At 41.4% G+C, this 19070-nt stretch overlaps 1 protein-coding gene and 1 non-coding gene across 10 annotated transcripts in view; one reads left to right on the top strand and one right to left on the bottom strand.

Moving 5' to 3' along the window:
* CDK12 (cyclin dependent kinase 12) overlaps positions 1-12923 on the bottom strand; it is a 75615-nt gene extending 62692 nt beyond the window's left edge. For 8 of the 9 annotated variants that reach the window (XR_004683211.1, XR_004683212.1, XR_004683213.1 and 5 more), the window contains exons 1-2: positions 11245-12923; positions 6015-6899 (exon numbers count right to left, since the gene is read on the bottom strand). Coding sequence is in view for 3 of the 9 variants with exons in the window: in XM_035027017.1 (XP_034882908.1) it covers positions 6015-6899; positions 11245-12293 (1934 nt within the window). In the remaining 6 variants the exon portion in view is untranslated. The remainder of the gene's footprint in view (positions 1-6014; positions 6900-11244) is intronic. The other variant, XM_035027019.1, reaches the window with a different exon arrangement.
* Positions 2762-2868, top strand: LOC118025365. Its single transcript, XR_004683300.1, has one exon. It is a non-coding gene; the product is annotated as a U6 spliceosomal RNA (small nuclear RNA).
* Positions 12924-19070: the final 6147 nt, after the last annotated feature.

Here is a 19070-nt window from a genome sequence, read left to right as displayed (position 1 = left end):
AAGCAGGTTGTTTAAAAAGTGATTTACTTTTACAAACTTCTAATAAAAATTTGAGCTGAATACATTAGAAATGAGAACTAAGCATTCCATTAGCAAAATTCTAAATCAAATTTGGGGCGCCTGGGTGGCTCAGTCGTTAAGCGTCTGCCTTCGGCTCAGGTCATGGTCCCGGGGTCCTGGGATCGAGCCCCGCATCGGGCTCTCTGCTCAGTGGGAGGCCTGTTTCTCCCTCTCCCACTCCCCCTGCTTGTGTTCCCTCTCTCGCTGTGTCTCTCTCTGTCAAATAAATAAAATCTTTAAAAAAAAAAAAATTCTAAATCAAATTTGAATGCTCACAAAGATCCTTTCTTTTCTGTAAGAGCTCAGTACTTTAAAGATAAAGCCTTTAAGAATAATACAGACTCGGGTGCCTGGGTGGCTCAGATGGTTAAGCGTCTGCCTTCGGCTCAGGTCATGATCCCAGGGTCCTGGGATCGAGTCCCACATCGGGCTCCCCGCTCAGTGGGGAGCCTGCTTCTCCCTCTGACCCTCTCCCCTCTCATGCTGTCTCTCGCTCGCTCTCTAAAAAATAAATAAAATCTTAAAAAAAAAAAAAAGAATAATACAGACTCTACTGAAGTCTGATAAAATCCAAATGAACCAGGTCACCAAAAAAACTGATCGGAAATGAAGATTTTATTTATTTATTTTTTTTTGAAAGATTTTATCTATTTGACAGAGAGAGACAGCGAGAGAGGGAGCACAAGCAGGGGCAGTGGGAGAGAGAGAAGCAGGCCTCTGGTGGAGCAGGGAGTCCGATGTGGGGCTCGATCTCAGGACCCTGGGATCATGACCTGAACTGAAGGCAGACGCTTAATGACTGAGCCTCCCAGGCATCTCTATTTTATTATTATTAATAAGTAAGCTCTACACCCATAGTGGGGCTTGAACTCAAAACCCTGAGATCAAGAGTTGCATGTTCTACCAACTGAGCCAGCCATGTGCCCTGGAAACAAAGATTTTAAAAACCCTATGTGGTTAACTGAAATTTTATTTATTTGAAGTAGGCTCCATGTCCAACATGGGCCTTGAACTCACGACCCTGAGAGTTGAGAGCTGCATCTTTACTGACTGAGCCAGCCAGGCACCCCGGTTAACTGAAATTTTAAAAAAGAGTATACAGATGATCTTCTTTTTTAAATTTTATTTATTTGACAGAGAGAGACACAGCGAGAGAGGGAACACTAACAGGGGAGTGGGGGAGGGAGAAGCAGGATTCCTGTGGAGCCCGGGAGCCCTGCGGGAGCCCGATGTGGGGCTCGATTCCAGGACCCCGGGACCACAACCCGAGCCGAAGGCAGACGCCTAATGACTGAGCCACCCAGGCGCCCCATACAGATGTTCTCCTTAAGAGCAGGTGATCCCCAGGGCATCTGGGTGGCTCAGTGGGTTAAGCGTCTGACTTTGGCTCAGGTCATAATCTCAGGGGTCCTGGGGTGGAGCCTTGCTCAGTGGGGAGTCCACCTGTCCCTCTACCTCTGCCTCTCCTCCCACTCTTGCTCTCTCAAATAAATAAATAACATCTTAAAAAAAAAAAGCAGGTGATCCCCATGAATAGCTATGTTCCTGAAGAATGTACTACATCATGAAGAATGGATAGTTTAGCAGCCTTCATTTCTTTTTTTTTTTTTTAAAGATTTTATTTATTTGACAGAGAGAGACACAGAGAGAGAGGGAACACAAGCAGGGGGAGTGGGAGAGGGAAAAGCAGGCTTCCTGCGGAGCAGGGAGCCCGACGTGGGGCTCGATCCCAGGACCCTGGGATCATGACCTGAGCTGAAGGCAGACGCTTAACGACTGAGCCACCCAGGCGCCCCAGCAGCCTTCATTTCTTGAAACAAAGAATTGCAGACCATGAATTAGGCTTTTGCAATACCATTAGTTAAATTCACTCCTGCATTTGATACCTGGATTAATACACTCCTGGCTCTATATATACCTTTGAAAGAAGTTTCATTCTATTCCCAAAGGGACTTTAAAAGAAGACAAATCATCTGATACAAGCTTTACATCATCCATGTGCCAACAGAATTAACTACATTCCCAGTGTCATTTCACACAAGTCCTGATCCTGTCTCCTTCAGTAGTCTTATTCATTCAAATAAGCAATATTTATTGATCACATTCTGTGTTCTATGTTTAAAGCACTGTAGGCAACAGGAAGATGTATAAATCACATTCTCAACAATTAAGCTGCTGCAATCTCACATGAGAAGATCAAGAATATAAATGAATTCCGTATGCAACTTTCAGATTTCTTCCTGAAAAGTTTTCTTACATAAAAATTATTTTTCATGTGAAAAACAGGTGCAGCTGGTATGATACATGGATAGCGTGGCACCAAAAAAAAAAAAATTAAAGACGAAAACAAAAACTATCGTGAATTTAAAATACATAGTGAAATGGGGTGCCTGGCTGGCTCAGTCATTAAGTGTCTGCCTTCAGCTCAGTCATGATCCCAGGATCCAGGGATCGAGCCCCGCGTCGGGCTCCCTGCTCTGCAGGAAGCCTGCTTCTCCCTTTCCCACTCCCTCTGCTTGTGTTCCCCCTCTCGCTATGTCTCTCTCTCTGTCAAATAAATAAATAAAATCTTAAAAAAAAAAAATTGTGAAAAAATAAAATTGTGGAAGATATCTTCATTTCCATTTTTCTGCCTTTAATAATTTATTTATATTTATGTGGAAAACTAATAATAATCATACATTTAAAAATAATTACATTGGTGCTCGCTTCAGCAGCACATATACTAAAATCGGAACAAGACAGAGATGATTAGCATGGCTCCTGTGTGAGGATGACAAGCAGATTTGTGAAGCATTCCAAAATTTTGCAGATAAGGTCCTTTACCTTTGATCCTCATCCTAAGTCCCATCCACAGAGATAACCATTATTATCAGCTTAATATATATCTTTTTCGGGGTGCCTGGGTGGCTCAGTTGGTTAAGTGACTGCCTTCGGCTCAGGTCATGATCCCAGAGTCCTGGATCGAGTCCCACATCGGGCTCCCTGCTCAGCAGGGAGTCTGCTTCTCCCTCTGACCCTCCCCCCCTCATGTGCCCTCTCTCTCATTCTCGCTCTCTCAAATAAATAAATCTTTAAAAAAACCTATAAAAAATATATATCCTTTTGGATTTTTTGGTGTGAATTCATATGGATATATATGGATATATGTATCCATAGAAAACAGATGTTTTGTTTTGTGTATGGGTTTTTACATAATTATCACACTATTAAAATAAATTCCATTGGACTATGAAACAGTTATACTTTCACAATCAGAACTGATAAATAAAAAAATACTTCTGTTCGCTTCATTTTCTCATACACATTCTTAAAGATAGCCACACATACTCAAATAAGCACTGAATGGTCTTACTTTACCTTTCATCCCAATCTAAAAGAGAAATCCCTATGTGCCTATCAAAATGATTCCACCTCTGGAAATCTGCACTCTACATTGACACATGGTAGGTCAGTTCAATAATTATTTGGTTAGCCAAGTAAACATTTCAAAATGAAGATTCTCAGCCACACTGACAACGTTCTAGCCACTATGTAAACTAATATTTAAACAAGGTTCCTGTAGATAGATCATGGCCGAGAGTCCCACTGGATAATGCTCAATTGGTATTTCCTTTTCCAACAAAAACCATAGAAACACGTAGCTTGTATCTATGAGAAGTATACTGTGTACCTAAACAGATTTTTTTACATAAACTTCAGGTTTTATCCTTCTCCTTTGCAATTCTCAGGATATGACAGAATTGACAAATAATTATTGATATTAGAAAGAGCAGTGGAATTTTTCTTTAAAATAAGATTTACTACTATGAATAGTAATGGACTTATTCTTTAAGAAAATTTTTTAATTGCATTTGTACCTTCTTAAAAGGCTCAGAGCATAGTCTGGAAAAATATAAATGTAAAGAGCTGAAATGTATCATCATTCAAATTACTGATGTCACTTGGAAAATAATGAAGGCTTGGGAATTGGTCTGGGATTTAAGATCAGTAGTACTTACTTTTATGTTTACAATGAAAGTTTATTGCAATAAATTAAACTCATATCCTAGAGAACAAGAGGGTAGAATCTCCTTAGAAAAAACCAGTAACACAGACTACCATGGCCTATATCACCACTAAATCAATTTGTTTGATGGTATTTTGCCTAGCTAGTCCTGCCAAGATACAGAATGTATTTCCTAATGCCTTCCATGAAATCAGATTCATGTTTCATAATCATTTCACTTCTCAATATTAAGAGGACTCATCAAAATTAAAGCTCTTCCCATCATCCCATTGTGAATTTATATTCTAATTAGTAAAGATTCTACATGCTGTTCTTCTGCTTCTTATAGGGTAACTTCTTTTTTTTTTAAAAGCAGTGTCTTTCAAGATAAACCTAGTTTATTCTTTTCCTGGATTAGGAGGAAAAAAAAAAACCCCAGCTATAAAAGACATTTTGGGGGACCACTAAGGATATTTGATATTGTTGTTATTGATATTATATTATTAAATCAGTAAGGGGCGCCTGGGTGGCTTAGCTGGTTAGGTGACTGCCTTCGGCTCAGGTCATGATCCTGGAGTCCCTGGATCAAGTCCTGCATCGGGCTCCCTGCTCGGCAGGGAGTCTGCTTCTCCCTCTGACCCTCCCCTCTCATGTGCTCTCTCTCTCAAATAAATAAAATCTTTAAAAAAAAAAAAAATCAATAAGAAGTTTTTTGGGTGATTAAGACATTGTGATTCTTTAGGAAAATGTTCTTAGTGTTAGAAGAGACATGCTAGGATGTCTGGGTGGCTCAGTTGGTTAAGCAACTGCCTTCGGCTCAGGTCATGATCCTGGAGTCCCGGGATCGAGTCCCGCATCGGGCTCCCTGCTCGGCAGGGAGTCTGCTTCTCCCTCTGACCCTCCTCCCTCTCATGCTCTCTGTCTCTCATTCTCTCTCTCTCAAATAAATAAATAAAATCTTTAAAAAAAAAAAAAAAAGAAGAGACATGCTAAAGTATTCAGAAGTGGGGTGCCTGGGTGGCTCAGTCGTTAAGCATCTGCCTTCAGCTCAGGTCATGATCCCAGGGTCCTGGGATCGAGCCCCACATCGGGCTCCCTGCTAGCCAGGAAGCCTGCTTCTCCCTCTCCCTCTCCCACTGCTTGTGTTCCTGCTCTCGCTGTCTCTCTCTCTGCCAAATAAATAAAATCCTTAAAAAAAAAAAAATAATAAAGTATTCAGAAGTAAAGTGTCATGATATATAAAGTAAAAGCAAATGTGGCAAAAAGTTAACTGGTAAATCTTGGTGAAGAGTATAAAGAAGTTAATTATATTATTCTTTCATTTTTCTATGGCTATTAAAATTTTCAACATGGGGTGCCTGGCTGACTCAGTTAGTGGAGCATACAACTCTTGATCTCAGGGTCATGGGTTTGAGCCGCACACTGGATGTAGGGATTACTTAAAAATAAAAAAAAATCTTGGGGCGCCTGGCTGGCTTGGTCAGTTAAGTGGCTGCCTTTGGCTCAGACCATGATCCTAGGGTCCTGGGATTCAGGCCCACAGTGAACTCCCTGCTCAGCAGAGAGTCTGCTTTTCCCTCTCGCTCTGCCCCTCTGCTATTTGTGCTTTCTCTCTCTCAAATAAATAAAATCTTAAAAAAAGAAAAAGGAAAAAAAGAATTTTTCAACATAAAACTTTAGGGAGAAAAGCACCATTGATTTTTAAAAACTTAAACCAAAAGTTAGCTTTATCAAATAAACTTATGAACAAAAAGGGTTACTAGGCCTCAATTTGTAATTTTCTCCTAAGTAATAATGTTATAAATCAGAACTTGTCCACTGAAAACCAAATACCAAAAGCATTTCCTACTCATAAAAGCCATTTTAAACAGCCATGTATTAGAGCAGTTTTGACAGTATGAGAAGAGAAAATGCATTACATGTACATCAAGAGGGTAAAGTTTTCCCAGTTAACTACAGGACTTACCTATCCATCTCATCGTCTCCTGGTAGTAAGGGTGGGAGGGGCAGAGGAGGCAACGTTGAAGTTTTTAGGTGTGGAATAGCAGCTGTTACAGATACTTGAGTCTTCACAGAAACCTGTGCAAGGGGCTGAGAATTTGCCTGAGAGGACAAAGTAGATGTCCTTGGGTGAGTAGAAGGGGGCAAAGTTGAAGTACTAGAAGCAAGAACCTGACTAAATGCTGGTTGGGGAGGAGGCAGAGGAGGTTGCTGTGGAACAGCTGGTAGTGGAGGCAAAGGTGGCAAAGGGGGTGTTTGAGGTGGAGGGGTAGTAGTTGGTAAAGGAGGTGGAGGAGAAGTAACTGTGGGGACAGGTGGAGGGGTCTCCTTTTCTGATGTCTCTGCCTCTTTTGGAGTAACAATCTCCTCTTTCAATGCTATGGGTTTAGAGTCTCTTGATCCCTGTGCTTTCAAATCTTTAATAGGATGCTTCTCAGAGTTCTCATCCAACTTTACTTTCCCTGTATCTAAAGAATTTTTGACTTCTGTATTTAGATGTGGTACATTCACCAGTTCAGTATCTGGGGCAGATTTTTCCAATTTTACACCTCTGGTTAACTTTTTAGACTCCAAGCCTGAATCCTTAGCCTCTACTAAACTGTTCTCTTTCCTAGGCAAAAATATAGGTGAACCCTTGGATTCCTTTCCATCCATTTTTGCTGCAGCAGCAGCAGCTGCTCTTTCCTTCTTTTTCCTGCTGAGTTCAGCTCCCAAGCTGGAGTTCAATGGAAGCCTGACAGGTGAGATGCTGGAATGTCGACTGCGTGACCCGGATCTCTTCTTTTTACTATGAGAAGATGAGTGTCTTGAATATGCGGGACTTCTACTTCTAGACTTCATGGATTTCCTACTGGAAAAAGAAAAAGGCAGTTTAAAATGGATAGCTGACAGCAATATATAGGAAAATACATGAGTTAAGCTATGGAGCACTGTAACTTAAGCTACTTTGAGTAATTTAGCAATCTTAAAAATGAATTAGGTACCATCAAACAATAATAATAATAACAACAACATATCAATATTGGTTAATTAACTGTAACAAATGTACCAGACCAGTGTAAAATGTTAATAACAGGGGAAACTGGATGCAAGGACAAATAGTTCTTTGTACTATCATCACAATTGTGTGTGTGAATCTAAAACTGGTCTAAAAAATAAAGTTTACTTAAAAAATAGATTACAAGGAACTAAATGCTGTAGGACAACACATTTCATTCATATAACACTAAAATTATCCATTACTTATCCAACTCAAGAAGATGGGTATTTTTTTCCCATGTTGGAGAGCACCCATATTCACAATGATTACTTTTTTGGAATTTTGGTTTAAATCTCTGATGAAGTGAAAACATGATAAAAAAAAAAGTCATACTTTATATTAAAGGTGGGTTATACCAATCAGGAAGTTAAAAGTAACTAGCATGCTTCACCAAAACCTAATTGTTTCAACTAGAGAACTATTTGACAGATCCCAGGAAGATTTTGTTCCCTGAATCCTCAGTCGATAATTAAGTTGTGCCTATAATAAACAACCCCTAAGATACAAGAGTTATTAGGATTTGCAAAATAAATAAACTGAAAAAGTTGTCTTACCAAATAATTTATCAGAAGTTCTCAAAACTATAATGACTTCTGGTATTTTCATATATAAAATGATTTCCAATCAACTTTTTAGGAACTCATAAAGCAAGGTACTGTTGCATGTTCAATTTATTTTCTTCATTATTAAGAATTTGGAAATCCATGAGGCAGATTCTTCTTTTTTTTTTTTTTTTAAGATTTTTTATTTATTCATTTGAGACACAGAGCTAGAGCATGAGCAGGGGGAGAGGCAGAGGGAGAGGGAGAAGCAGGCTCCCCGCTGAGCCAGGAGCCTGATGTGGGGCTCGATCCCAGGACCCTGGGATCATGACCTGAGCGGAAGGCAGATGCTTAACCATCTGAGCCACCCAGGCGCCCCCAGATTATTCTTAATTGAAACCCAACCCCCATTAATTCTTTTTGTCTTTTCTTTTTTTTTTAAAGATTTTATTTATTCATTTGAGAGAGAGACAGAGAATGAGAGAGCATGAGCAGGGAAGAGTGGCAGAGGCAGAGGGAGCAGCAGACTTCCTGCTGAGCTGGGAGCCCGCTGTGGGGCTGGATCCCAGGACCTTGGGTTCACGACCTGAGCTGAAGGCAGACGCTTAACCATCTGAGCCACCTAGGTGCCCCTCTTTTTGCCTTTTCATAAAGCCTAATGTGCTCAGGCCTCAATGTGAGGGGAGAAAAAATAGCACTAAAAACGTGACTGAACAAAACATCATTTGCCCAGTAGTCTAAAATAAATTGTTCCCATTCCAGATCTTCAATATCTCCCTTACCTTTGGTCATTAGTAGTACTGACATAATTCAAAATGTTTCAAAACAAATAGTACATATGTGTAGGCGAAATAACTCACATGATATTAGCCATGGTTTTCTTATACCTACACTGCTTTTTGGAAGTTTTAGTTAAAATGCAAGTCATTATTGGAATAGAAGTACTCAAAACAGCAATAACAACATATATATGAACATGAGGATATAGAATACTGAAAAGTGGTTAAGTGGCTTTACGAAACATCCACTTATTCTTCAGAAAACTAATACTTCTTTTGTAAATAACTGGATGAAACCAGAGGTTTTCTCTCACTGAATTGGAGTTGGGATAAAACTACCATCTCTATTATCCCACGATAAACTTCTAAAGTCCCAAACACTAAGTAACGTCAGAACCACATGCTCTAAAAACTAGTTTCTTTAATCATTCAGCATTACTAAATCTTCCTAAGGAACTCTGCTACAAACCCTTCAATTTCTGAACAGAAGCCTACTGTTAATAGAACATTCTGATGGCCATATACTTATGGCATTTTTAGTGATACAAATGCTTTATTTGAGGTCAAGATCCACTCTTCAAGAAAAAAAGCGACAAGGAAGGGGGGTGGCAAGAGGAAACAACCAATAGGTAAATGCAGGCAACAGTAAAAACTTCTCAAAAACAAATGTATTTTCCCCCTGATGTGAGTTAGGTTCTATCCATCTGAAATGAAATTGCTACTATTAACCACTACTAATTTGGAGGATGCAAAGACATTGCATTTCTGGCAAGGTATTTTCAGTCTTTTAAAATGATGTTGCTTATTTAATTTTTACTGTCTCCCAAGGAAAAAACAGAGATATCACAGAAGGGATCTGTATGCTCTACTCTAAGAAATTTTTGTACTTACTGTCTGGAATTCCAATGAATGAGGAAAAAATCTGTAGTGCACATATACAAACATATAACGCTCTCTAAAACCCAACTAAAAATATGCATGTGACTCTAAAATTATATTATGTTTATATATAGGGTTTATATATTGTGTCCTATGCTATCATATTGTGTCTCCAATTCGTTCCTGATTTATTTTTTACCATTACTGCACTAGTTCCAATTAACTGAGTAGAGGAAGAGAGAACGTGAGATATGAATCCAAAAGGAATCACTGCAAAGCAAGTTCTTTCTGAAAGTCATTTTAGTGTTTTAGTCTTAAGTGCACTTCCATATTCCCAAAACTCATGACAATAAAAATTCTCAAAACAGCCTTAATGAAACTACTCCTCAAGAAAACAAGTATTCTGAGAATATTTCTTATGTTTCCTTAAACAACTAAGCTACTTTATAAATAGCACACTTAAGACATCCATTTCACTATATATAAATTTTACTCTCACCCCTTCAAAAAAAGTCAACTCTAGCTAATGCTATACACAACACGCTGAAATGCTTACAGTGAAGTATACTGATGTCTGCAACTTTGAGATGAATCAAAACAAAATATGGACTGATGGAGAGATGGGTGGGCATGATAAAATATATAGCATATATTAATTGTAGAATCTAGGTAGTACATATATGGATCCTCACTATAATTCTTTCAACTTTTCTGTGTTTGAAAAATTGTGATAAAATGGAGGGGTGGTTGGGGGGAGGGGGAGGACTAAGGAACTTTTAGACCCTGACAGGTAAGAACTCTGCAGTTTGATTAATTCAAACTAATTTATGAATAATTATAACTTTAAGTCAGCAAAAATTACTCATATTGACCTATAAAAGACATGCATGGATTTTTACAAATTAGCATAATTTCTCCCCTAGCATCCAACAATATTTCTTCGCTAAGACAGAATTTACTGACCTGCTCCAGGTAACCAGAAAGTGTGCTATACACTTCATATTTACTAGCTAATTTAATCCTCACAACTACTCTAGAAGTAGGTAGTTATTATTTCCATTTTACATATGAAGAAACACGGGCAGGGAAAAATTAAATTATTTGCCGAAGTTCACAAAGCAAGATTAGGATTCCATTCAGGTATAACCCCAAAGCCCATGTTCTTTTGTGGACAAAGTGAGTCCACAAAGAGGGAGGTACATCTCATCATCTAGAAATAAAAACAGTTTTCAGTACTAATCCATTTTAATGATTAAATTTCAAACTAACATGCCTTTCTTGCTAAAATATGGTAAAGGTACTATTACCATTTTTTAGAGAAAAATTTTGATCACAGGGTAGGTCAATGGTGATGCTGTAAAGAAAATCAAATTATCCTTGGAACCAACTTCTGCTAAGCTATGTATCAACAAAAGGAAAAAGGAATAAACAGCTGAATTTCCACTAAAACATCAGTTTAAAGACAGGAATTAAGAAATAAACTTACAGCTTTGGAGACTCAGTGGACAGCACACGCACAAATGATAGATGACCTAGGCAAATAGCTTCAAGATAATACGAATGAAAATTTGTAATTTCTTACATCGCCAGTCAGGTCCAGTGAGGTCTAAAGCACGAATACCAAGGTGATTTAAGACAATGCAACAGAAATTGCTAGATAAGCTCTGGGATAAGCTCAGTTATCAACTCTGTGTACTCAATAAGCAGGAGCTTCCAACTTCAGATTCCACGCCTGGAAGTACCTACCTTTAGCAGTTTTAGGCATGTGAACTCTCCACTTCTCAAATTCTGGGTTAAGAGAAGACCAGATTCACCTGCCTGGGTCCAACTAACCAATAACTAAGTGTTCCAGTCAATAAGGAAGACTGGGGGCTTCAACCAAACGTGAACATGACTAACTGCCAGTTCCTCATGACCCAGCCTAAGTAAGAAAGGGCTGTTAGACAAATAGCTCACCTGGGGAGTGGACTCCGACTCAGAGACCGTTTGCTCATGAAAGGGCTGCTGGACCGTCTTCGGCCATAGGGACTGGGTGATCTCCCACTGTAAGAGCCACTCCTTTCATAGCTGGAAGAACGTCTCCGACTATAGGGACTCACAGATCTTTGTCGTCTACTGTAGGGACTGGGTGACCGGGTGCTGGACTGGTAGGCCGAAGGCTCCTTGTAAGGCGGGCTAATTGACTGCCTTCTTGAGGTACTTCCAGGACTCTTCTTGTAGGAGTCATAATTGCTAGAGGTGTGAGATCTTGGGGGACTAAGGTCATAATCTTGGCCATAAGAAGCTCCTGAGGGGCTATCATCTTGCTTGGGGCTGTCAGACCATTTCCTATGGGGACTCCTGGATCTCCGCTTGGGGCTGTCCATTGTTTTGTAGCTTTTGGGTGTTTCCCTTTTCCGATGACTTTTACTCCGGTCTTTGTGCCCAGACTTCAACTCACGTTCTTTCCGGGTCTTCTCCTTATGGAGTTTGGATGACCTGGATTCCTTGTTGCTGCTGCTTTTGGGTATCTGTGCCTTCCCATAGTCCTCATTCTCCTCATTTGAACGCTTTGAACTTCCTGATACTCGGTCCTTCATCGATCCCGATTTGCTGGAGACTTCCTGGTTTTTTTCTTTTTCTGTTTGTTTAGTTTTTAGTAAGTCCCGGGAACGTCTGTGCTGGTGGTGACGATGTTTGTGCAGGCGGTCACTCCGATCAGTTCCACGACGTTCATCATTCTCCCTCCTGTCTAGTTTGAAGGCCATATCGTCAGAGAAGGTATCTGAATCAGAGCTGATGTCATCATACTCCACCAAAGGTTTGATAATTGTACCCAAAGGTGCTGCTTCGGGGGTCACCAACCCCATGTCTTTGGAGTGCTTGGATTTATGCCGCTTGTGCTTCGACACCAAGCGGTGACGCTCTCTGCTGTTGGAGCTGCCACCTCCCGATGACGGCTGCAAAGTTCCAGAAGCTCCTCCACTCCCGTCCTTCTTGCCCCCATGTCTCTCTGGATTGGGCATTCCCTTTCGCCTGGCCTCAAAAAGGGGAAAAAGTTCCCCAGCACTCCAAAAAGTAACCCCCACCCTCCCCCCCAACCCCACGCCTACCAAAGCGCCCCTAGAAGGGGGTGGGGAGGGAAGGGACGGTAGCCCAGGCTCCTCCTCCCTCCCGGCTCCTCAGCACCCTCCTACATGAGGTGGGGGGTGAAGGAGCCAGAAAAGAAATGAGAGTTCTTCAGCAGTGGAGTTGCGAGACAACGGGTAGCTGCTCAAGTCTGTTTCCCCTCCTCCCCCCGCCGAGCCAATCCTCAGGCCCGGGCGCCGGGGAGGTCGAGGAAGTAGGAAGCCGACGGCCCCGGGCTGTGGGGCCGACTCCGGCTCTGGGGCCCTGTGAAGACTGCGCGGGCCCTTCCCCTACCCGGTAGCCCGGCTCGGGGCGGCTTCCTGTCGCTGGGGTCCCGCGGCCTAGGTGCCTCACGCCCCCTTTGTCCCTCGCTCCTGAGGGAGCCCCTCTTCCTGCCTCCGCCTCACCTCAATACCTCACACACTCACTCGCTCCCTCACACAGACTCAGTCACACACTAGGTTAAACCGAAACGGCACTTGAGGGGGGGAGGGGGCAATTCCAGGAAATACCGCGAGAATCCTGCGGACTCTCGCGGTATTTCGTGCTTCCCTTTCACCTCTCACCACGGCTTGCTCAAACAACGCGAGACTAGATCCTGAACAAGAAACGCGTTCCGCCAGATTCTCGCGATAAGCTCCCCGCTCTCCATTTGAGCAAAGCTTTATTGAAACGGCGGTAGAATTTTTTTTTTATTCAAAACTTTATTGATAACTCATTGAACAAATACTCCCAGGCTCCGGCACAAAACTAATTTTGCATATTTCATAACAACTCTTTCAACTACCAGGATGAAAATATTGTCAACAGGACAAAGGGCGAATGTGGGGACATTTCAACCCAAGTCCTTAAGTATTAACAATGCTTCCCACTTCCATAGAGTATACTATAAGCATTATCTCTAATTCTCATACTACTCTACAAAACACGATATCCTCTTCCCTATTTTACAGATAAGGAAACTCAGAGTCACCGAAGTTAAATAACTTACTCGAGGTAACAAAGCTAGTCCAGCAAGTGCCAAAAACAAGATTCAAATTGTCTTAACACCAAAGCACAGCTCTTGTATAGTGTAGCACTTCCTCTCTCCACTCTGTTTAAAATCTTAACCTGAAAACTCATCAACTCTTGGGATCATCTGTGGCTTTTCTGGAATCATTTAGCCTTTTATCTTCACACAGAAGATTATAATTATGAACAAGTAGAATATAGTATTCATGAGCAAGAAAATAAATAATATGTGCCCTTCATTTTTTACTTTTCAGAACTTTGCACACATGAGCTCATTCCATCTCCACAACAATCATCTGAAATAGGATTGTACATGTGAGGAAACTAAGGCACCAAGAAGTTAAATGACTTATCCAAAATTCTTCATTCTTTTCTTCATCAAATTTATCTATATGAGAATTTAAGGCCCTCCTCTGTGAAATAGTGTCCTTTCCCATAAGGCCATCAAGCAAGATCTAGAGAAAATATTCATATTTTTCATATCTCAAATGTCATAAGAATGATATAGAGCACTGCAAAGGTTCTAAAGGAGGTTGGGAGTGTTAAGGAAAAGCTTTATAAAAGTAGGCCTTTTGAGTTGGATCACGAAGACTAGGATATGTATATGCAAAGATGGGAAGATCAGGGACACCTGGGTGGCTCAGTCAATTAAGTGTCTGCCTTAGGCTCAGGTCATGATCCCAGGCTTCTGGGATTGAGTCTTGCATCGGGCTCCTTGCTCAGCAGGGAGCCTGCTTCTCCCTCTGCCTGCCCTCCCCCAGCTTGTGCTCTCTCTCTCTGATAAGTAAATAAATAAAATCTTAAAAAAAAAAAAAAAAAGATGGGAAGATCAGCCAGTAAAATAGGGGCCAGAAAACACCCTGAATGTAGGCAGAAGAATCTACTCTCAAAATCACTCCCTGAAAATGTTCTTGTTGCTTTGGGTCACATGGGTACCAAAAAGAAAATTTTTTACCTAAATGTTTGAGTCCATAAACACTGGCTAAAAATGAAAAAGGTCAACTTTTTAATTAACCATAGAAGAAAATGTAATGCTGGGCGCCTGGGTGGCTCAGTCGTTAAGCGTCTGCCTTCGGCTCAGGTCATGATCCCGGAGTCCCGCATCGGGCTCCCTGCTCGGCGGGAGGCCTGCTTCTCCCTCTCCCACTCCCCCTGCTTGTGTTCCTGCTCTCGCTATCTCTCTCTGTCAAATAAATAAAATATTAAAAAAAAAAGAAAATGTAATGCCATCAAGAAAAAAAGGATAGACTTCAGTACTGGAACTCAGGTATGCTAACTCCTCATTCACTGCTGCAAGAGAGCCTGGATATAAAAATATAAAAGTCCCCACCAGTGTCTGACATGATAGCCAGTGGCATGACTTAGTGGCAGACTGGATGAAATGACTGAGCCACCTTATCAAACATTGGCATGAGTTCAGCAAAATTACTCTGATTTTTTTCTATCTTTTAAATGAGATTAAGTTTTTGACCCAGGATGCACCCACACCCACAGTAAAATGGAAAAGTGGGGACAGCAGAAGGAATTATGGTAATATGTCAAATAAATCTTGAATAAAATTCATCATCTAAATTAAACAGTAGTTGATGGGGCGCCTGGGTGGCTCAGTTGTCGGGCGTCTGCCTTCGGCTCGGGTCATAATCCCAGGGTCCTGGAATCAAGCCCAGCATCAGGCTTCCTGCTCAGCGGAGAGACTGCTTCTCCCTCTCCCACTCCCCCTGCTTGTGTTCCCTCTCTCACTGTGTCTCTCTCTGTCAAATAAATAAATAAAATCTTTAAAAATAAATAAACAGTAGTCGAAACTTTCTTAATTATCTAATGGTTGCCTACTGAAGACTAGAGACTCCTGATGAATGAATGAAGATTTTACTGAATTTTTATAATATATTTCTATAGCACCGTTCAATTTTCCATAGAACTCTTTTAAGTCTGTCAATAGATATCAGTTGAACAAATAATCAGGTGAGGTGGCCAAGATGGGTATTACTACATGCATCTACTAAAAGTTGAAACCGAGACTCAGGAGTTAGAGTACGTTCCCATTAAGTGTAGGAAATGCCAGGAGCAGGGACAGCTCTTTCTTTAATCTTAGATCAGTACTCTTTCTATTGCAGTACACTTTCTCTTTTTGTTGGGTACAATTGTACTCTAATGTCAATAATCTCTCAATAAAGCTGGGAAAAAATTTCTACTCTAGGAAATATATTTTGTCCAAGTGTTTAAATACAAAATCAAGTGTAAACTGCAGAAATTTGTCCAACAATCGGCAAAAATAGTGCTTTTATAAAATAAGGGTTGCTTCACTCTACAGAAAAACTTTGAACTCAGAAATTCCAGGACTGCACAATTTGCTTTATTTGCATGACCTCCCAGGGCAGGGAGTTAGGGCAACTCTATGAACCCCAAGGTAATCAGTCAGATGAAGACTATACTTCCCTGTAAATCCCTCAGAGAAAATCAGGGAGCTTCTCTTTAGGCTGTACTCAAGAGGAAATATTTAACTAAAGTCAATAACTCCCCCAACCCCACCCTGGATCAATTTATTAGTTTAGATTTTAGGTTTAAAGAGTCCTCTGAAATCTCCCTCAAAGCTTAGTCATTTAAAATTTGACCATTGTCCCCTTTATGCCATATACAAAGATTGCTCCTATGTGCACCTTGGATGATTTTCTTGTTTAATGACATGTGTCTCCTATCTTTACTTTTGGAGTACAAATTATTCAATAATGTCATTTTATCCACATTTTCCAATGAGAAATAACTTCTTATTCTATTCTGTAACCAAAATTTGGTAAAGTTTACTTCATTTTCAAGCTTATAAGGTTTTTTTTTTTTTTAAAGGGAGGTTTCTTTTTCTTTTTTTTTTTTTTTAAGATTTTATTTATTTATTTGACAGAGAGAGACACAGCGAGAGAGGGAACACAAGCAGGGGGAGCCGGAGAGGGAGAAGCAGGCTTCCTGCCGAGCAGAGAGCCCGACGCGGGGCTCGATCCTAGGACCCCCTGAGCCGAAGGCAGATGCCCAATGACTGAGCCACCCAGGTGCCCCTCAAGCTTATAAGGTTTAAAATTACCTAGCTACACTTGGTATAGACATTATTGTATACAGTATCAGGCTTCCTGATACTGTATACAATACATTTCCTCCATGAGGAAATGTAGCTGTATATCTAGTACTGATATTTTGGGCACAATAAAAAAATTAACAAAAAATTTTTGAGTCATTGATTATTATGACCAATCATATTTTCAGAACTCTAAATCAGGTGAGTTCATCAAAGTTTGGTGCTATGTTTTCCTGTTTATGTTACCAGATCCTACCTAATACACAAGTATTAGGATTCCATAGAGGCTTGTCAGCATTTTAAATATGAATTATCTTCGAGGGGCGCCTGGGTGGCTCAGTCTGTTGAGCATCTGGTTCTTGATTTCAGCTCAGGTCATGAACCCAGGGTCATGGGATTGAGCCCTGAGGTTTCTCTCAGCGGAGAGTCTGCTTGAGGGTTCTTTCTCTTCCTCTCCCTCTGCCCCTCCCCCATTTGTGTGCTCTCTCTCTCAAATAAATAAATCTTTAAAAAAATAAATATGAATTATCTGAATATTCTCACTTGGATAAAATGCTCTCTGTACCTCATCAGTTTGAAAGTTGCTAGATTTACATTACATAATATTTGGAACACACTTTTTTTTTTTAAAGATTTTGTTCATTTATTTGAGAGAGCAAGTGAGAAAGCACAAGTGGGGGGCGCCTGGGTGGCCCAGTCGTTAAGCGGCTGCCTTCGGCTCAGGTCATGATCCCAGGGTCCTGGGATCGAGCCCCACATTGGGCTCTCTGCTCAGCAGGGAGCCTGCTTCTCCCTCTCCCACTCTGCCCGCTTGTGTTCCCTCTCTCACTGTCTCTCTCTGTCAAATAAATAAATAAAATCTTTAAAAAAAAAAAAAAAGAAGAGGGTGCCTGGGTGGCTCAGTCATTAAGCGTCTGCCTTCAGCTCAGGTCATGATCCCAGGGTGCTGGGATCGAGCCCCGCATCAGGCTCCCTGCTCGGCAGGAGGCCTGGTTCTCCCTCTCCTACTGCCTGCTTGTGTTCCCTCTCTCGCTGTGTCTCTGTCAAATAAATAAATAAAATCTTAAAAAAAAAAAAGAAGAAGAAGAAGAAAGAAAGCACAAGTGGGGGGAGGGGCAGAAGAAGAGGAGAAGCAGGCTCCCCGCTAAGCAGGGAGCCTGATGTGGGGCTCCACTCCATCCCAGGACCCCAGGATCATGACCTGAGCTGAAGGCAGACACTCAACTGACTGAGCCACCCAAGCACCCTGGAACACATTTTTATATTAAAAATATTCATTGATGATCTGAAATTCAAATTTAACTGAGTGTTCTGTATTCTATCTGGCAACTCTATCAATTTATCCCAACAATATGCATTGAGTCTCTGACATGTGTCAGGGGCTAGTCTAGGCAATGTTACTAGACAGTAGTGAAAGAAGTAGACCCGGTAAAACCTTCCTGGAGGTAGCAATCTAACAGGGAAGACGGGAATTAAACCATCATGTACTTAATACATTTCAATGGTGAAAGTGCTATTAAAGAGAAGTTTGAGCGGCACCTGGGTGGCTCAGTCAGTTAAGTGTTGGACTCTTGGTTTTGACTCAGGTCACGATCTCGGGGTTGTGAAATCCAGCCCTGCGATGGGCTCTGCACTCAACTTGGGGTCTGCTGGAGATTCTCTCTCCCTCTCCCTCTGCCTTTCCCCCCCACCTTGCACACCCACACGCATACACTCTCTCATATAAATAAATAAAATCTTTAAAAAAAAGAGAGGGCGCCTGAGTGGCTCAGTCAGTTAAGCGTCTGCCTTCGGTTCAGGTCATGATCCCTGGGTCCCGGGATCGAACCCCATGTCGGGCCCCCTGCTCAGCGGAGAGCCTGCCCCTCCTCCTGCTTGTGCTCTGTCTCTCCCCCCACCCAATAAATTAAAAAAAGAGAGAGAGAGAAAGAAAAGTTTGAAATAATGTAACAGAGGTCCTAATCCAGTCAGGGGCTAGAGAAGGCTTCTCTAGTCTAGAGGAAGACAATGACATCTGAATAAGAAGGTCTTAGTGATGTAAAAGGGTCAGGTGGAGGAAGGCCTCTCCCAGCAGTTAAAAAGGCCTATTCAAGGACGTTGGGAAAGAGTGCAGGAATTTTCTTTTCTTTTTTTTAAAGATTTTATTTATTTGACAGAAAGAGCAAGAGAGCACAGCAGGGGGAGCAGCAGAGGGAGAGGGAGAAGCAGGCTCCCCACTGAGCAGGGAGCCCAATGTGGGGCTTGATCCCAGGACCCTGAGATCATGACCTGAGCTGAAGGCAGATGCTTAACCAAACTGAGCCACCCAGGTGCCCTGAGTGCTGCAATTTTCTGCATGAGAAAGAAGGAATTGGCAAGGGGAGAGGAGGTGGGTCTAGCATGGTTTTGTGCGGCCAGTAAAACATTTGCCTACTGGGCCCAAGTACAGTGGTAGGTAGACAGTGGGGATTCAGAAATGAAGGCCAAATCCTGCCCTAATAAACTCACTACATAGTGACTCAAAGAAATGAGGATAAAGAGGAAAAGGTAAGAAATAAAAATTGAATCCTCCCTTCAAATAACATGGTTATAGATATCTTTGTGGTAGTAAACGTGTTCC

The sequence above is a fragment of the Mirounga leonina genome, unplaced genomic scaffold (assembly GCF_011800145.1).
Source record: "Mirounga leonina isolate KUSES-001 unplaced genomic scaffold, KU_Mleo_1.0 Mir_200, whole genome shotgun sequence".
In the NCBI taxonomy this organism is placed as follows: Eukaryota; Metazoa; Chordata; class Mammalia; order Carnivora; family Phocidae; genus Mirounga; species Mirounga leonina.
The sequence above is the reverse complement of the archived record's forward strand: the minus strand, read 5'-3'. Positions and strand labels throughout refer to the sequence as shown.